Here is a 17,856-nt window from a genome sequence, read left to right on the forward strand (position 1 = left end):
TAAGATAAGTTTGATGAATACAGAACCCCATCAACATCTAATTTTTGACATTCTGTTGCACTCAACAAGTCAATCAAAGCAGGAGTTTTTTGACGTTGCTACTCTAGTTGTAGTTCCCAATCAATATTGTCAATACATACACGGTAATGCCAATGCCAATGACAAAAAAATAAATAAATAAATACTTACTCTCAAGTAAAATTTTGCAAATATCAAAGAAATAAAAATGTACGTAGCAATAAAGAGAAAATTGAAACTAAATGGAAAACCTTTCCAAAATCAATTATGCCAATAGGTAACAATAAGTTGCCAAAAATATCCAAGCTATCAGTCCCATTGTTCTCCACGAGGACACATCCTTCCTTATCCATGAGACCTATTGGCCTTTCAGACCACAAAAGATATTAGACATCACATGTTTGTGAAACAACAAGTACAAGGATTATATTTATACACTAAAAATAGAACTTTTAGAGCCACAAATGCACAAGATAGCATACCTGCATATAATTCGAGCATCACCTATTAGAAATGTAAAAAAGGGAGGGTGAAATTTATCAAATTTGCAAGAAGATTAAATTATGTAAACATGTCAACAATACATTTGTCCTATTACGAAATGATAAAAAGCAAACTAATAGTCATGGTCTATAAGTCTAAGAGTCTTAAAACCAGTGCCTACCAGCAGCATCCCCACGAAGACCTTCAATTAAAAAATAATCTATTGTTGCATAGATATTGTTTTTATGAACTCCAGCACATGCTCCCTTGAAAACCTTAACTCTTTGACCTCTTTTCCCTGTTAAACCCTTCCTCTTTAGTACTTGGTGCACCCTTGCAACTATAGTTGAATAATATATAAGATATCTCATCAGATAAAAACAGCAGGTAAACAAACAAATCAGCAACAAAAGAATAAAAAAGAGACCCAAGGAATTGAACAAAGTATGTGAAAAGCAAACTATGCAAAATGGAAAATAATGTTATGTAAGTTAAACTCCTTATCAATCAAAGCCTACCATCAAATGAAATGCCCAGTGACTTTTTGTTTTTGGGGCTAATGATAAAAATTGGTTGATCTGCTCCAAAGTTATTTTGTTCATCATAATGATCATACATCTGCAGAAGCTAGTCTTGATATTCCTTTTCCAGTTGCAAAGGAGTTAATAGTTTTCCAGCTCTATAAATTTCAACATTGATATCTGCAAATTTGGAAATTATACCATTGAGAAGATAGTGTAACGATTCAAATAAACTGACTAAAACTAGCCCCATATTTACAATTTGAAAATAAGAATTACCTTTGTCTTCCTTACAAGTAATAACACCAAAATTCTTCAAAGCTATGGTAAATGGATTCTGGTGTGCTAGATCCGTCTGTTAAATCATCGACATTTGAAAAAAAAAAAAAAATCAACACAAAATGATTATACAATTACTTCACCGCGTCCACAAACTGAATTTAGAATTATTTTAGTTTAGTTGCAATGTCTGTAACCATCTTTGAAAATCTTGGTGAGAGAAAATTGAACATTGTAGGCATATGCTAAGAGTAGAAACAATAAGTACTAAGAAATGTTTTTTCCAAATTAATATTTAGAAAGAAAATTATACATTAGCTTTTAAAGACACGCTAATCTGCCCAATATATAAAATAACTTTGGTAAAAACGCCTTAGCAACTCACAGTCAAACAAAATTGTAGAAAAGACAGGTTGCAGCATGAGATGGTACAAACACATGAGCTTCATTTGGTTCAGTTTTGGGAATACTATTGTTGGTATTCCCAAAAAAGTTAAACAGTAAAATGTCATTATTCTCAAAATATTATTATATATTTTTCAATTTCTTTTAAACCTCCTAAATTTGTTAATTTAACTAAACACCCCCAAATTTTTTTTTTTAGAAATTACAAAAATACTTCGGCCACCCTGCAGCGGTGGTGGCTGGCTGTCCGTATTTAATGGATGGGTTGAGGGTGTTTTTGTTAACTTTTAATATTTTATTATAGGGGTGTTTAGTAAATAAACAAACATAAGGGATATTTTTGTTAATTTTCAAATCCTACATCGTAATACCCACCCAATTTAACTTTTTTCAAAAGATTATTCTAAAAACTATCAGAATAATGAACCAAACGGAGCCATGGAAATTTCACTACATTCCTTACCTTAGAAGGCGCTGGATTAAAACCAGTATCAGTATCTACAACGAAACAGATTTTGCAAAACATGTATTAGATGAGAGGAAAACAAATCACATCCCAGTGAGTGGAAAGTACATGGATAGTTGTGACTTAAAAAATATACAATTACCCTACCAATGAAGCATTCTGCTCTTGAGCAACATCTCTTAGTAGGTAAGCCTTATCTCCCTTTTTTGCCTTAAATCCATAAAAGGAAGTCATGCCTGGTGTAAATCAGAAACGTGAAAAACTACCTTGGGAATTTATATTAAGTGGCAGATGATACATAAACATTGACTACATTGTAGATGTATGTCCACATATGGTAGAAATTGAGGTGAGTCATTTGTGATTAAAACAATTGTATTTTCACTACTTAGCTCAATCAACTTCTTTTGAATTCATAGGATTTAGAACTTACCCAGCGAGCATCTGGAAGAAGACGACCAAGACAACAGATAGCAACACGACTGAAAGTTTCATAGTTTTCAGGAACTCTGCATCCTTTAGAATTTAACTTCTCTATAATAATTTCAATGCTCTCTCCCCCCTGTATTAAACAATTTCAGAATTTATCTAGCATGCAGAAAAAAAGTTGTGCTCTGTATGGCACATACCTCCGTAACTGGAAAATAAACACATTTTAAGTGTGCACCCCCCTGTATTAAACAATTTCAGAATTTATCTAGCATGCAGAAAAAAAGTTGTGCTCTGTATGGCACATACCTCCGTAACTGGAAAATAAACACATTTTAAGTGTGCACTTGCTTCTTGAGATGTCCATGAACCTGACAAATACGAATTCTTAAGATATTAAAATCTACCAAAGATTGCATTTTGTTGACAATTGATATGCCATTGAAAATCATGACAAAAGAACTGCAATTGCTACTAGGACCTTTGGCTGTAGAACAACCAAGTTTAAGGGAAAAGTTAAGTTGTAAGACAAACTCAGGACCATTGCATGAATTATTGCAACTTCCCCACCTGCAATTTCAGCTAAGTCAACACCATTAACCTGCAAAGACGAAATTCCTTCTTTGTTATTTTCTTTTTTTATTTTAAGAACCATAAAAAAGAATTCTATTAATAACATAAATAGAGACAAAGCTGCATTCCAATCTCTATGACTTCTGTAATTCCTTCTCATGACTTGTAAAATTTGCTTAAAAAATCCCAAGTACTTTGGTGTATGTATACCAATCACTTGAAGTATTGGGAAGAAATTCAGCAGGTTAAATAACAGTAACAAGTTAAACCTGAGGCTCAATTGGTGTGGTGGTCTTCCCTGTCTTAGATACACTTCATCGCACTGCACATCAACAGGGATAAAATATGAGACATAATAATTATTAATATCTAAAAAGATTTGCATATTGATAATGTCTACAATCAAATTAAATTTGTATGGTCAACCGAATTGTCTTGATAATGAATTAAAAAAAATAGCTTTTTTACACAAAAAAGAAAAAAGAAAAGAGCTGGATAGGTAAAAAATGAGAAATAACAATTGGAAAAAACAGAAAAAATAGAAACACTCTTATCATTAAAATCAGACACTGAGGGGAGACAAGAATTTTACAAGTGAATATTTTCCCCAAAATAACTACCAACTATGATCCAGAAGCAGTAGATAAAAACAAAACAAAATGAATTTCATGGATGACAATTCTCGACATGAACCTCATCAATTAGCTAAACTTCCAGATCTGAGGTGAGAACCTAAGGTAAAGCCTTACACCATCAGCAATAATCTTTAAAATGCTTCAGTCCAGTAAGCAAATATACATCAACTTGAATCCCCTTAAAGAAGTAAAACCAGCATACTTTTAGTGAAAAAACAATTTCAGTAAAACATCTAATGCTTTGTCAATCTTAATTACAATTTATTTATTGATTATTCGAAAAAGCTTAGACTTCCATATAAATCCTTCACTATTATATATCCTCCTTAAAGAAGTAAAACCGACATACTTTTAGTAAAAAACTAAGACATTTAATGCTTTGTCAATCTTTATTACAATTTATTTATTGATTATTCGGAAAAGCTTAGACTGCCATATAAATCCTTCACTATTATATATAAACTAAAAGAAAAATAAAAAACTCTCAAGTCACCTTAACTCTTTTGTCTGGTCAGTTCTTTGTCTCCTTTTTGAGTCATTTGGGAACTAGGATACAAGGAGAGGATTCAAACTCCTAGAAGAACATCAATGATTTCCTATGTATAAGAATCACCAATTTGTATATTTGATACGTATTCTTATATTTACAGGGAGTTAAGCCTTGTTGATCACTTGATAAGTTTTCTTCCAACAAGGCGTTAGCTGGTCCCCACATGGTATAAGTCTTTCCACTCCCTGTCTGGTGTAATCAATTTTTCAGATACATGAAGAAAGCTAATGGCATAATTACATGTAAAATAAAATATGAGTGGAGAGGAATCAAAAGCAAGATAAAAGGTACCTGCCTATAGGCAAACACTGAACTGTTAAATCCAGCTAAACAATTTTCAATGAGAGCGAGACCAACAAGCTGGAAAACATCCAGCTGCAAAACAAACCTATATTTGAGCACCTTATGGTAATAATGCAAATAGTCAAGTAGAAAAGAGATAATACCTGTGTCAAATCAATGTCAGCAACTGAATCAAATGTGAATGTCTGTCCATTGATTTTCAAAGCATCATTGCCAACTTTCTGTACTATCATCTCCCCTTGTTCCTCTTCCTTATTTACAGGTCGCAATTGGACTATCATTTAATCCACACCATCCAAACTAGAGACATTAGAATCTACTATGTATACAGTTGGGCAGTAAAGCTACTTAATAACATTCAAGAATATCAGCAATATATAACCTAGTATTTATTTTTAACAATGTACGCAATTTTCCAATTTCTTTCTCTCTTCTAATACAGAACAAAACAAAGAAACTCAACAATTTCTCCCCTTTCCTCTCAGTAACAAAACAGAAGCTTTAAAATTTACATTTTCTCAAGCTTAAGTCACTTTTTCCCTAAATTCTGTCAAAATTTAAAAAAGATAATATCAAATATCAACTGAAAAGAAGAAGATCGAAAAAATTACTTAAACACCTGAGTTGTGGACCCCAACCATTACATTCTCGGGAAATGTATCAGTGGCGAGCTTGCGCTTGAGGGGATTGGGCGGGCATGGGGGCAGCGGACTCTTAATCTTGGAAGATGCCAGAGAAGGTGGAAGAAGTGAGTTCAGATCTGACAGCGGAGCGTTTTCTTTGGATGACTTTTGCTTCTGCGATGACTTTAATTTTGAATTAGGATTTGGAGACGACGAAGATGGCGACTCACTTGAGTGGGTCTCTATCAAGATTGTGTTTCTTGGCTGCATGAAGTGCTTCATTCCGATCAGTAAACTACAGAGAGAGAAGAGAGAGTAGGGTTTGTTAATTTGGGCAAGATTGCTGAGATTGAGGGCATTGGAGACAAGAAGAGGAGAGGAGAGAAAAATGTAGCCGTTAAAGAGGGGTAAACTTCTGAATTTTGTAGAATTATTCACATTGTGGGGAAAAAGAATAAGAATGTGAGGATCGAAAAAAGGGAAAAGTTGTTTTGAAAGTGTGATAATGCAAAAAAGAAGAATTGATTTACAAGAAAGGGAACGAACATGGTCGCCTCAAAATACGAGGGGATGTTCGTCAGATCTTTGCTGTGTTACGCGTGTACAAGATAGGGAAAAGTTGTTTTTATGTCCCTTATGCACATTAATTATTTGTAAGAGATGGTAAAGGGTGCGTTTGGTTTATTATTTTGGATAAAATTTTAGGAATAATATTGGGTAGTTGGATAGGGGAGTATTACGAGGTAAAATTTAAAAATTTATGAAAAAGCTCTTAGGTTTGCTAATTTAATTAAATACCCTAATATATAAAATGACAAAAACAACCCCACCACCTGTAGTGCCAGATTTCGGACACCACCGTCGGAATCTGGTCGAAAAATCGCGTCGTTATAGCCTTTTCTGACCAGATCCACCACGGATCTGGCCGAAAAATGTCAGATCTACGCCCTGTTGTGGCTGCGACGATCGGAAAAGGCCAAAACGACAACCATCTTTTGCCGTCAGCGAAGGGTCTTGGCCATCGTTGACCAAAAACGATGGCCATTTCTTTGGCCGTCGTTCACAACTAGATCTGGCCTTTTCCGGCCAAATCCGTGGTGGATCTGGCCAGAAAAGGCCAAATCGGTGAACTTCCGACCATTTTTGGTCGGCAGGTAGGCCGTTATACAGATTCCGACTACCACCGACGGTGGTTGCCAGAATCTGGCAAGTATGGGTCACAGGGGTGTTTTTGATAATTTTTAAACTTTTTTTCAGGGTGTATTTGATGAAATTAATAACCTTATGGGGTCTAAAGTAATTAAAAAATAAGGAAATATTTCTGGAATAATGTGCCAAACATTATTTGGAGAATAGGATTGGGAATATGGATTTTACAATCATATCTCTTCAAAAAATTATATTAATAATACAAAAAATTTGATGGATATAAAAACATTAAAAAATACCTCAAATACACCCCAAAAAAAGTTTAAAAATTATCAAAAACACCCTCGTGACCCATACTTGCCAGATTCTGGCAACCACTGTCGGTGGTAGCCAGAATCTGTATAACGGCCTACCTATCGACCAGAAATGGTCGAAAGTTCACCGATCTGGCCATGACCGATGGCCAAAGAAATGGCCATCGTTTTCGGTCAACGATGGCCAAGACCCATCGCTGACGGCCAAAGATGGTTGTCGTTTTGGCCTTTTCCGACCGTCGCGGCCACAACAGGCTGTAGATCTGATATTTTTCGACCAGATTCATAATGGATCTGGTCAGAAAAGGCTATAGCGATGTGTTACGACACAGATCCGACCGGTCTATGTCGTAACATGATTTTCCAGCCAGATTCCAGCGGTGGTGGCCAGAATCTGGCACTGTAGGTGGTGGGGGTGTTTTTATCATTTTATATATTAGAGTATTTAATTAAATTAGCAAACCTAGGGGCTTTTTCATAAATTTTTAAATTTTACCTCGTAATACTCTCCTATCTAACTACCCAATATTATTCCCAAAATCCTATCCAAAATAATAAACCAAACGCACCCTAAAATGTTTAGGCTCCGTTTGGCTCACTTTTTTACACTTTTTAGAAACGTTTTTTGAAAAAAGTTAAAAAAAGTTGAATTGGGCGGGTATTATGATGTAGGATTTGGAAATTAATAAAATACCCCCTATGTTTGTTTATTTACTAAACACCCCTATAATAAACATTAAAAGTTAACAAAAACACCCCTAGCCCACCCATTAAATACAGACAACAGGTCACCACCACCAGAGGGTGGCCGGAGTCGCCGTATCGGCGCATGACCGGCTAAATCTTGCTGGTTGTGCACCGATATGGCCTTTTCTGGCCAGATCCATGGTGGATCTAGCCGGCAAAGGCTAGATCTGCAGCTAGATCTAGTCGAAAAAGGTTAGATCGGTGCACAACCGACCAGATTCAGTCAGTAATGCACCATTATACCAGATTTCGGCCATCTTCCGGCAGTGGTGGCCAAAATTTGGTACATGTGGGTTGCTAGGGTGTTTTTGTAATTTCTAAAAAAATATTTAGGGGTATTTAATTAAATTAACAAATTTAGGGGGTTTAAAAAAGTTGAATAATATTGTGAGTTTTTGCAATTTTACTGTTTAATTTTATTGGGAATACTAATAATAGTATTCCCAAGAGTGAGCCAAACGAAGCCTTATATTCTCAAAAAAAATTAATTATATAAATAAAAACAATCTAATAGCATTATTGGCTGGATTACACATCAAATCTTCAAAGAATAACTAAACTTCAAAAATAAAATAAAATTCACAAAGCATCTTAACAATATTAAAGTTATTGACATTAATTCCTCTTATGGATGATATAAGAATAAAAAAACCTTTTGAGGTTTTTAAAATAACAAAATCTCTATGATGTTGACAAACTATTAGTAAGGCATTTAAACTGACAGTGTTATGAGTTAATAAATACAGTATCATCAATTACCCTCCTATAATTAACCTTTTTTTTTTTTTTTTTTTTTTTTATGATCAAGGGTGTTTAGACCAGCTTCCGCGTACTTCAACTAATCTTTCCAAACCCTAAAACTATCGGTCGAATAAGAGTTCTAGTAGCTATTCATATTAGCAAATGAGAAGGGATTCAAAATCAACTCATAATTTCTTGAGTAATAAACCTAAGAATCTTTATTGAACTGTTCGATCACCCAGAGATAGTTTCCTATAATTACTTTAATTCATATAGCTTAACGACAAAAAGATTTCTTTCATTTTTGAAATCTCAAGATAATTTTTATGACTATATATATATATATATATATATATATATATCTAATATATATATAGATATAGAATAGTATATATTAACTAATATATATATAGCCTACCTGTCTTTCCCCGCAAGAGCGATTCCTTTCTTTCCACTTGCTTGATGTGGACTAACGTAGAACGTCTGGCAGATGAATTCCTAGAGTGGGTTGAACGTCAGAAGTCCGTGCGTAAAGCCCAAAGGGCTGAAATGATCATGTACCATTCAGACGGCCATAACTTTTTATCTGGGAAGAGTTACAGGGCCTATAAGATACTGTTGAAAATCTCATTCAAAGTCCGTCGACATGGACTGATGTAGAATGTCTAACAGATGAATTCATGGAGCGGGCTAAACGTCAGAACTACGTGCGTAAAGCCCAAAGGGCTTAAATGCGCATGCCCCATTTAAACGGCCATCACCTTTTATCCGGGAAGAGTTACGAGGCCGATAAGATTCCGTTGGAAAGCTCATTTAGAGCCCGTCAAATGTCCGTTGACATGGAATAACATAGAATGTCTGGCAAATGAATTCATGGAGCAGGCTGAACTTCAGAAGTCCGTGTGTAAAGCCCAAAGGGCTTAAATGAGCATGTCCCATTCAGATGGCCATAACTTTTTATCCGAGAAGAGTTACAGGGCCTGTAAGATACCATTTGAAATCTCATCCAGAGCCCATTGACGTGAACTAATATAGAATGTCTGACAGAAGAATTCATGGAGCAGGCTGAACGTCAGAACTCCATGCGTAAAGCCCAAAGGGCATAAATGAGCATGCCTCATTCAGACGGCCATAACTTTTTATTCGGGAAGAGTTACAGGGCCTATAAGATAGCATTGGAAATCTCATTTAGCCCCTGTCAACGTGGACTAATGTAGAATTTCTGAGGGATGAATTTGTGGAGCGGGCTGAATATCAGAACTCCATGCGCAAAGCCCAAATGGCTTAAATGAGCATGCCCCATTCAGACAGCCATAACTTTTGATTCGGGAAGAGTTACAAGGCCTGTAAGATATAGTTAGGAAGCCTCATTTAGAGCCCGTCAAAACTCTATCCACATGGACTAACATAGAATCTCTGGCAGATGAATTCATGGAGTAGGCTGAACGTCAGAAGTCTATGCGTAAAGCCCAAAGGGCTTAAATGAGCATGTCCCATTCAGGCAGCCATAACTTTTTATCCGGGAAGAGTTACAGGGCCTATAAGATACCATTGGAAATCTCATTCTTAACCCGTCGATGTGGAGTTATGTAAGATGTCTGACGGATGAATTCATGGAGTAGGCTGAATGTCAGAACTCCGTGCGTAAAGCCTAAAGGGCTTAAATGAGCATGCCCCATTCAGATGGCCATAACTTTTGATTTGGGAAGAGTTGCGAGGCCTGTAAGATGCCGTTGGAAAGCTCATTCAGAGCCTGTCAGAAGTCTATCAATGTGGACTAAGATAGAACATCTAGTAGATGAATTCATGGAGCATGCTGAACGTCAGAAGTCTGTGCATAAAGCCCAAGGGGCTTAAATAAGCATGTCCCATCCAGACGGCCATAACTTTTTATCCAGGAAGAGTTACGAGGCCAGGAAGAGTTACGGGGCCTGTAAGATACTGTTGGAAATCTCATTCAGAGCCTGTCAACGTGGACTGAGGCAAAATGTCTATCGGGTGAATTCATGAAGTGGGCTGAAAGTCAGAACTCTGTGCGTAAAGCCTAAAGGGCTTAAATAAGGATGTCCTATTCAGACGACCATAAATTTTGATTCAAGAAGATTTACGGGGCCTGTAAGATACCTTTGGAAATCTTATTTAGAGCTCGTTGAGGTGGACTAATGTAGAGTGTTTGACGGTTGAACTTGTGGAGTGGGCCGAACATCAGAACTCCATGTGCAAAGCCCGTAGGGCTTAAATGAGCATACCCCATTCAGACGACCATAACTTTTGATCCGGGAAGAGTTATGGGGCCTGTAAGATACCGTTGGAAAGCTCATTCAGAGTCGTTAGAAATGTGTTAATGTGGAACATCGACAGATGAATTCATAGAGCGAGTTGAATGTTAGAAGTTTGTGCATAAAGCCCAAAGGGCTTAAATAAGTATGTCCCATTCAAACGACCATAACTTTTGATCCGGGAAGAGTTACGGGGCCTGTAAGATACCGTTGGAAATCTCATTCAGAGCTCGTCAACATGGACTAATGTAGAATGTCTGATAGATGAATTCATGGAATAGGCTGAACATCAGAATTCCATGCATAAAGCCCAAAGGTCTTAAATGCGCATGCCCCATTCGGACGACCATAACTTCTGATTCGGGAAGAGTTATAGGCCTATAAGATACCATTGGAAAGCTTATTCAAAGCCCGTAAAATGTCTGTAGATGTGGAATACTATGGAACATCTGGAAAATGATTTCATGGAGTGGGCTGAACTTCAGAAGTCTGTGCGTAAAGCTCAAAAGTCTTAAATGAACATGTCCCATTCAGACAGCCATAGCTTTTTATCTGGGAAGAGTTACGGGACCTGTAAGATACCCTTGGAAATCTCATTTAGAGCCTATCGACATGGACTAATGGAGAATTTCTAACAGATGAATTTATAGAGCAGGCTAAACTCAAAACTCCGTGCATTAAGCCCAAAGGGCATAAATGAGCATGCCCCATTTAGACAGCCATAACTTTTGGTCCGGGAAGAGGTATGGGGCCTGTAAGATACCGTTGGAAAGCTCATTGAGAGCCCGTCAGAAATTTATCAATGTGGACTAATATAGAATGTTGGGCTGAAGAATTCATGGAGCGGGCTGAACGTTAGAAGTTCGTGCATAAAGCCTAAAGGGCTAAAATAAGCATGTCCCATTCAAACGGCCATAATTTTTTATCCGATGAGAGTTACGGTGCCTGTAAGATACCGTTAGAAATCTCATTCAAAGCCCGTCAATGTGTACTGATGTAGAATGTTTGACGGATGAATTCACTTAGCAGCCTGGACATCAAAAGTCCATGCATGAAGCCCAAAGGGCTTAAATGAGCATGCCCTATTCAGATGGTCATAACTTTTGATTCGGGAAGAGTTACAGGGCCTGTAAGATACCGTTGGAAAGCTTATTTAGAGACCGTCAGAGGTCTATTGATGTGAACTAATGTAGAATGTTTGGAAGATGAATTCATGGAGTGGGCTAAACGTTAGAAGTCCGTGTGTAAAGCCCAAGACTTAAAAGAGCATGCCCCATTCAGATAGCCATAACTTTTGATCCGGAGAGAGTTACGGGGCCTGTAAGATACCGTTTGAAATCTCATTCAGAGCTCGTTGATGTGGATAGATGTAGAATGTCTGATAAGTGAATTCATTTTACGGACTGAACGTCAGAACTACTTGCATAAATCCCAAAGGGCTTAAATGAGCATGTCCCATTCAGACGGTCATAGCTTTTGAACCGGGAAAAGTTACGGGGCCTGTAAGATACCATTGGAAAGCTCATTCAAAACCTGTCAGAACTCTATTAATGTGGACTAATGTAGAATGTTTGGCATATAAACTCATGGAGCGGGTTAAATGTTAGAAGTCCGTGCGTAAAGCCCAAAGGGCTTAAATGAGCATGTCCCATTTAAACATCCATAACTTTTTATCTGGGAAGAGTTATGGGGCCTGTAAGATACAGTTAGAAATATCATTCAGAGCTCGTTGATGTGGACTAATGTAGAATGTCTAACAGATGAATTAATGTAGCAAGCTGAACATCAGAACTCCGTGCGTAAAGCCCAAAGAGCTTAAATGAGCATGCCTCATTCAGACAGCCATAACTTTTGTTTCGGGAAGAGTTACGAGGCCTGTAAGATACCATTGGAAAGCTCATTCAGAGCTGGTTGACAACTAATGTAGAATGTCTAATAGATGAATTAATATAGCAGCCTAAACATCAGAACTCCGTTCATAAAGCCTATAGGGCGTAAATGAGCATGCCCCATTTACACAACCATAACTTTTGGCTCGGGAAAAGTTACGAGGCCTTTAAGATACCATTGGAAAGCTCATTTGAAGCCCGTCAGAAGGTTGTTGTCATGGACTAATGTATAATGTATGGCGGATGAATTCATGGAGTGGGCTGAATGGCAAAACTCCGTACATAAAGCCCAAAGAGCTTAAATGAGCGTGCCCTATTCAGACGGCCATAACTTTTGATCCGAGAAGAGTTACGGGGCCTGTAAGATACCATTGGAAAGCTCATTCAGAGCCTGTCAGAAGCCTATCAACATGGACTAATGTAGAACATTTAGCAGATGAATTCATGGAGCAGGCTGAATGTCAGAAGTCTGTGCGTAAAGCCCAAGGGGCTTACATAAGCATGTCCCATTCAGACGACCATAACTTTTTATCCAGGAAGAGTTATGGGGCTTGTAAGATACCGTTGGAAATATCATTCAGGGCCTGTCAACATGGATTATTGTAGAATGTTTGACGGATGAATTCATGGGGCGGGTTGAACGTTACAACTCCATACATAAAGCCCAAAAGGCTTAAATTAGCATGTCTTATTTAGACGACCATAACTTTTGATTTGAGGAGACTTACAGAGCCTGTCAGATACCGTTGGAAAGGTCATTCAAAGCTTGTTAGAGGTCTGTCGATGTGGACTAATGTAGAACATCTGGTGGATGAATTCATGGAGCAGGTTGAACGTTAGAAGTTCGTGCGTAAAGCCCAAAGGGCTTAAATGAGCATGTCCCATTCAGACGACCATAACTTTTTATCTGGGAAGAGTTACAGGGTTTGTATGATACAGTTGAAAATCTCATTCAAAGCCCGTTGATGTGGATTGATGTAGAATATCTTAAGGACGGATTCATGGAGCGGGCTGATCGTTAGAAATCTATGCGTAAACCGTAAAGGGCTTAAATGAGCATGTCCCATTCAGACGACCATAACTTTTTATCTGGGAAGAGTTACAGGGTTTGTATGATACAGTTGAAAATCTCATTCAAAGCCCGTTGATGTGGATTGATGTAGAATATCTTAAGGATGAATTCATGGAGCGGGCTGATCATTAGAAATCTGTACGTAAAGCGCAAAGGGCTTAAATGAGCATGTCCCATTCAGACCACCATAACATTTTATTCGGAAAGAGTTGTGGGCCTGTAAAATACCGTCATAAATCTCATTCAGAGCCCGTCGATATGGACTGATGTAGAAAGTCTGACGAATGAATTCATGGAGTGGATTGAACGTCAGAACTCCGTGCGTAAAGCCCAAATGGCTTAAATGAGCATACCCCATTCAGATGGCCATAACTTTTGATCCGGGAAGAGTAACAAGGCTTGTAAGATACCGTTGGAAAGCTCGTTCAGACCCCGTCAAAAGCCTATTAATGTGGACTAGCATAAATGGTTTGAAAAATGAATTCATGGAGCAGGCTGAACGTTAGAAGTCCGTGCGTAAAGCCCAAAGGGCTTAAATGAGCATGTCCCATTCAAACGGGAATAGCTTTTTATCCGAGAAGAGTTACGGGGTTTGTAAGATACCATTGGAAATCTCATTCAGAGCCCGTTGATTTAAATTAATGTAGAATGTCTTACAGATGAATTCATGGAGTAGGCTGAACATAAGAACTCCTTGCGTAAAGCCTTAAGGGCTTAAATGAGCATGCCCATTCAGACGTCTATCGATGTGAATGAACATAGAATGTCTAGCAGATGAATTCATGGAGCAGACTGAATGTCAAAAGTCCGTACGTAAAGCCCAAAGGGCTTAAATGAGAATGTCCCATCTAGACAGCCATAACTTTTTATCCAGGAAGAGTTACTAGGCCTGTAAGATACCGTTGGAAATCTTATGGAGAGCCTATTGACGTGGACCAATGTTAAATGTCTGACGAAGGAATTCATGGGGCGGGCTGAACGTCAGAACTCTGTGCGTAAAGCCCAAAGGGCTTACATGAGCATGCCTCATTTAGACGGCCATAACTTTTTATCCAAGAAGAGTTACGGGGCCTGTAAGGTACAGTTGGAAGTCACATTCAGAGCCCTCGATGTGGACTAATGTAGAATGTCTAACAAATAAATTTTTGGAGTGGGATGATCGTCAAAACTCCATGCGCAAAGCCCAAACGGCTTAAATAAGCATGCCCCATTCAGACAGCCATAACTTTTGATCTGGGGAGAGTTACGGGGCCTGTAAGCTACCATTAGAAAGCTCATGCAAAGCCTTTCAGAAGTCTATTGACGTGGACTAATGTAGAATGTTTGGTAGATGTATTCATGGAGCTGGCTAAACGTCAGAAGTCCGTGTGTAAAGCACAAAGGGCTTAAATGAGCATTTCCCATTAAGATGGCCATAACTTTTTATCCGGGAAGAGTTATGGGGCCTGTAAGATATTGTGAAAATCTCATTCAGAGCCTGTCGATGTGGACTAATGTAGAATGTCTTACGGATGAGGTCACAGAGTAGGTTGAACGTCAGAACTCTGTGTGTAAAGCCCAAAGGGTTTAAATGAGCATGCCACATTCAGTAGACCATAACTTTTGATTTAGGGAGAGTTACGGGGCCTGTAAGCTACCGTTGGAAAGCTCATTTAGAGCCCGTTAGAAGTCTATCAATGTGGACTAACGTTGAATATCTGGCGGATGAATTCATGGGGTGGGCTGAATGTCAAAAGTCCGTGTATAAAGCCCAATGGGGTTAAATATGCATGTCCCATTCAGACGACCATAACGTTTTTTTCAGGAAGAGTTACGGGCTTGTAAGATACAGTAGGAAGTCTCATTCAGAGCCTGTTGACATGGACTAATGTAGAATGTCTAACGGATGAATTCATGGAGCGGGCTGGACATCATAACTCTGTGCGTAAAGCCCAAAAAGCATAACAGAGCATGCTCCATTCAGACGACCATGACTTTTTATTCAGGAAGAGTTATGGGGCCTGTAGATACCATTGGAAAGCTCATTCACAGCCCATCAGAAGTCTATCACTGTGGACTAACATAGAGCATCTGGCAGAAGAATTCATGGAGCGACTAAACGTCAGAGGTCCGTGCGTAAAGCCCCAAGTGCTTAAATGAGCATGTCACATTCAAATGGCCATAACTTTTGATCCGGGAAGAGTTACGGGGCCTCTGAGATACCGCTGGGAGGCTCATTCAGAGCCTGTTAGAAATCTGTGGACATGGACTAATGTAGAATGTCTGGCGAATGAATTCATGGACCGGTTGAATGTTAGAAGTCCATACGTAAAGCCCAAAGTGCTTAAATGAGCATGCACATTCAGACGACCATAACTTTTTATTTGGGAAGAGTTATGGGTCTTATGAGATACTTTTGGAAAGATCATTCAAAGCTTGTCAGAAGTCTGTCAACGTGGACTAACGTAGAATGTCTGGCGGATGAATTCATGGATCTGGCTGAACGCCAGAAGTCCGTGTGTAAAGCCCAACGGGCTTGAAGGAGCATGTCCCATTCAGACGGCCATGACTTTTTATCCAGAAAAAGTTACGGGATTTGTTAGATACCGTTGGAAATCTCATTCAGAGCCCGTCGAGGTGGATTGATATAGAATGTTTGATGGAAGAATTCATGGAGCGGGCTGAATGTCAGAAGTCCATGCGTAAAGCCCAAAGGGCTTAAATGAGCATGTCCCATTTGGACACCATAACTTTTTATCTGGGAAGAGTTACGGGGCCAGTAAGTAATAATCCAAGGATTATATTGTTTTATTTAGGCTTTTAGGCCGGATTTTAGATTTCTTAGTTCTTTTATGCCTGAATTGTTACTTAATTACTTACATTTCGTGTTTCAGGCTAAAATGGACATTTTGAGCAAATAATGAGTGAATGGGAGTTTCTGGACTCAGAAGTAAGCGGATCTCAGAATTTGGGAGAGTTCTGAAGCAGAATGCAGTACTATGAAGCTTGTTCCCATGGGAGAGCACCGAAGATCGGAGATTCAAGCAAAGAAGCAAGCAGAGGGCAATTCTGTAATTTCAGAATTCTTCATGGAGGTTCGTCACGGCGAAGTTTTTTCTTCACTGCGGCGAAATGAGTCACGCATGAGAATCCATTTCACTTCGTCGCCATGGCAAAGTCCGCAAATCCCAGTTTTTGTAAAACGCACAGTTTCAATTTTAGGTTTTTAGGCGAGGTATAAAAGAAAAAACTTTGCCATTTTAGAGGGGAGTCGTGTTTTCCTTAGTCTAGAGCAGCTTTTTCATCTTCTTAGTTTTAGATTTGACGAATTTGTGTTGAAAAGTGAGAAGATTTGGGATTAACTCCGGTGGATTCTTTAATTAGGGGAGATCTCTTGTCTTTTCTCTCATTTTTATTATGTTGAACTTTGTGTTTATTGTTTTTCTTGCTTATTGTATGGATTTAGCTATAAACTCACCCATTTTGGGTTAGGGTTTTGATGTAGTTCAGATTCTCATGGATTGAGCAATTGATTTTTATTATTTTCATATGCTAGTGCAAAGATTGTGTGATTATTCTGGATTTATTGTTTTTAATTGATGAACATGATGAGATTGAGAAATGAGTCACGTTAAGCTTCATGGATAATCACCATTATAATATTAAATGCTAGAGATAGATTTATGAATCAATGAAATCAATCTAGGATTCTAGGTACTTAATGAGCTTAGAACTATTAATCTTCAAATTTGTTGGGTGCAGAAGTTTAATAGGGAAAAGTAAGAAAACATAGCCTGAGAAGGTATGTTTACAATTTAGAGAATTCAATTTACAATCAATGCATGTGAATATGGAAATAGCATAATCTGTAGGTTTAATCCATAGAGTTCGAATGAAATCAAAACCCTACTCGTTGTTTTAAATTGATATTACCTTGTTTTAATCTCGCTTTCATAATTTAGTTTTGAATATTTAGAATTTTCTGTTTTAGTTTTAAGCTTAATTTTCTCCCATTAATCCAAACAATTTCGATTGCTCCAACTTGAAAATAGTGGAAAACTTAGTGCTTAGCAACCAATCCTCATGGGAACGATACTCACTCATCACTTTATTACTTTGTACGAGTAGTGCACTTGCTATTTTTGCATGTTGTAGTAACAACGCATCAGTAAGATACCGTTGGAAATCTTATTCAGAGCTTGTTGATGTGGACTGATGTAGAATGTTTGACGGATGAATTCATGGAGCAAGTTGTACGTTAGAACTCCGTGCGTAAAGCCCAAAAGGCTTAAATGAGCATGCCCCCTTCAGACGACAATAACTTTTGATCCAGGAAAATTTACAGAGCTTGTAAGATACTGGTGGAAAGCTCATTCAAAGCCCGTCAGAAGTCCATTGACG

The 17,856-nt window shown here is 38.1% G+C and overlaps 1 protein-coding gene across 8 annotated transcripts; it reads right to left on the bottom strand.

The window, feature by feature from the left end:
* Positions 1 to 278: 278 nt before the first annotated feature.
* On the bottom strand, positions 279 to 5,867 carry LOC116108889 (kinesin-like protein KIN-12B). Of its 8 annotated transcripts, XR_004124696.1 has the most exons (13): positions 5,282 to 5,867; positions 4,806 to 4,936; positions 4,651 to 4,734; positions 3,444 to 3,496; positions 3,083 to 3,202; positions 2,911 to 2,972; positions 2,606 to 2,734; positions 2,320 to 2,408; positions 2,170 to 2,204; positions 1,302 to 1,377; positions 1,020 to 1,202; positions 501 to 841; positions 279 to 384 (listed from the first exon to the last, which is right to left on the bottom strand). XR_004124696.1 is itself a non-coding variant. In XM_031395130.1 (4 exons), the coding sequence occupies exons 1-4, from the start codon at positions 5,565 to 5,567 to the stop codon at positions 4,464 to 4,466; spliced, it is 582 nt and encodes a 193-aa protein (XP_031250990.1). In that variant the 5' UTR covers positions 5,568 to 5,867; the 3' UTR covers positions 4,354 to 4,463. The 8 variants fall into 8 exon arrangements, 2 of the variants coding, with proteins under 2 accessions (XP_031250990.1, XP_031250989.1); XR_004124699.1 differs by lacking the exon at positions 279 to 384 and having other exon boundaries at positions 410 to 841; positions 3,172 to 3,202; XR_004124698.1 differs by lacking the exon at positions 279 to 384 and having other exon boundaries at positions 410 to 841; positions 3,143 to 3,202.
* Between the last annotated feature and the right edge of the window lie 11,989 nt (positions 5,868 to 17,856).

Source organism: Pistacia vera, unplaced genomic scaffold (assembly GCF_008641045.1).
Source record: "Pistacia vera cultivar Batoury unplaced genomic scaffold, PisVer_v2 Contig570, whole genome shotgun sequence".
NCBI classification, from domain to species: Eukaryota; Viridiplantae; Streptophyta; class Magnoliopsida; order Sapindales; family Anacardiaceae; genus Pistacia; species Pistacia vera.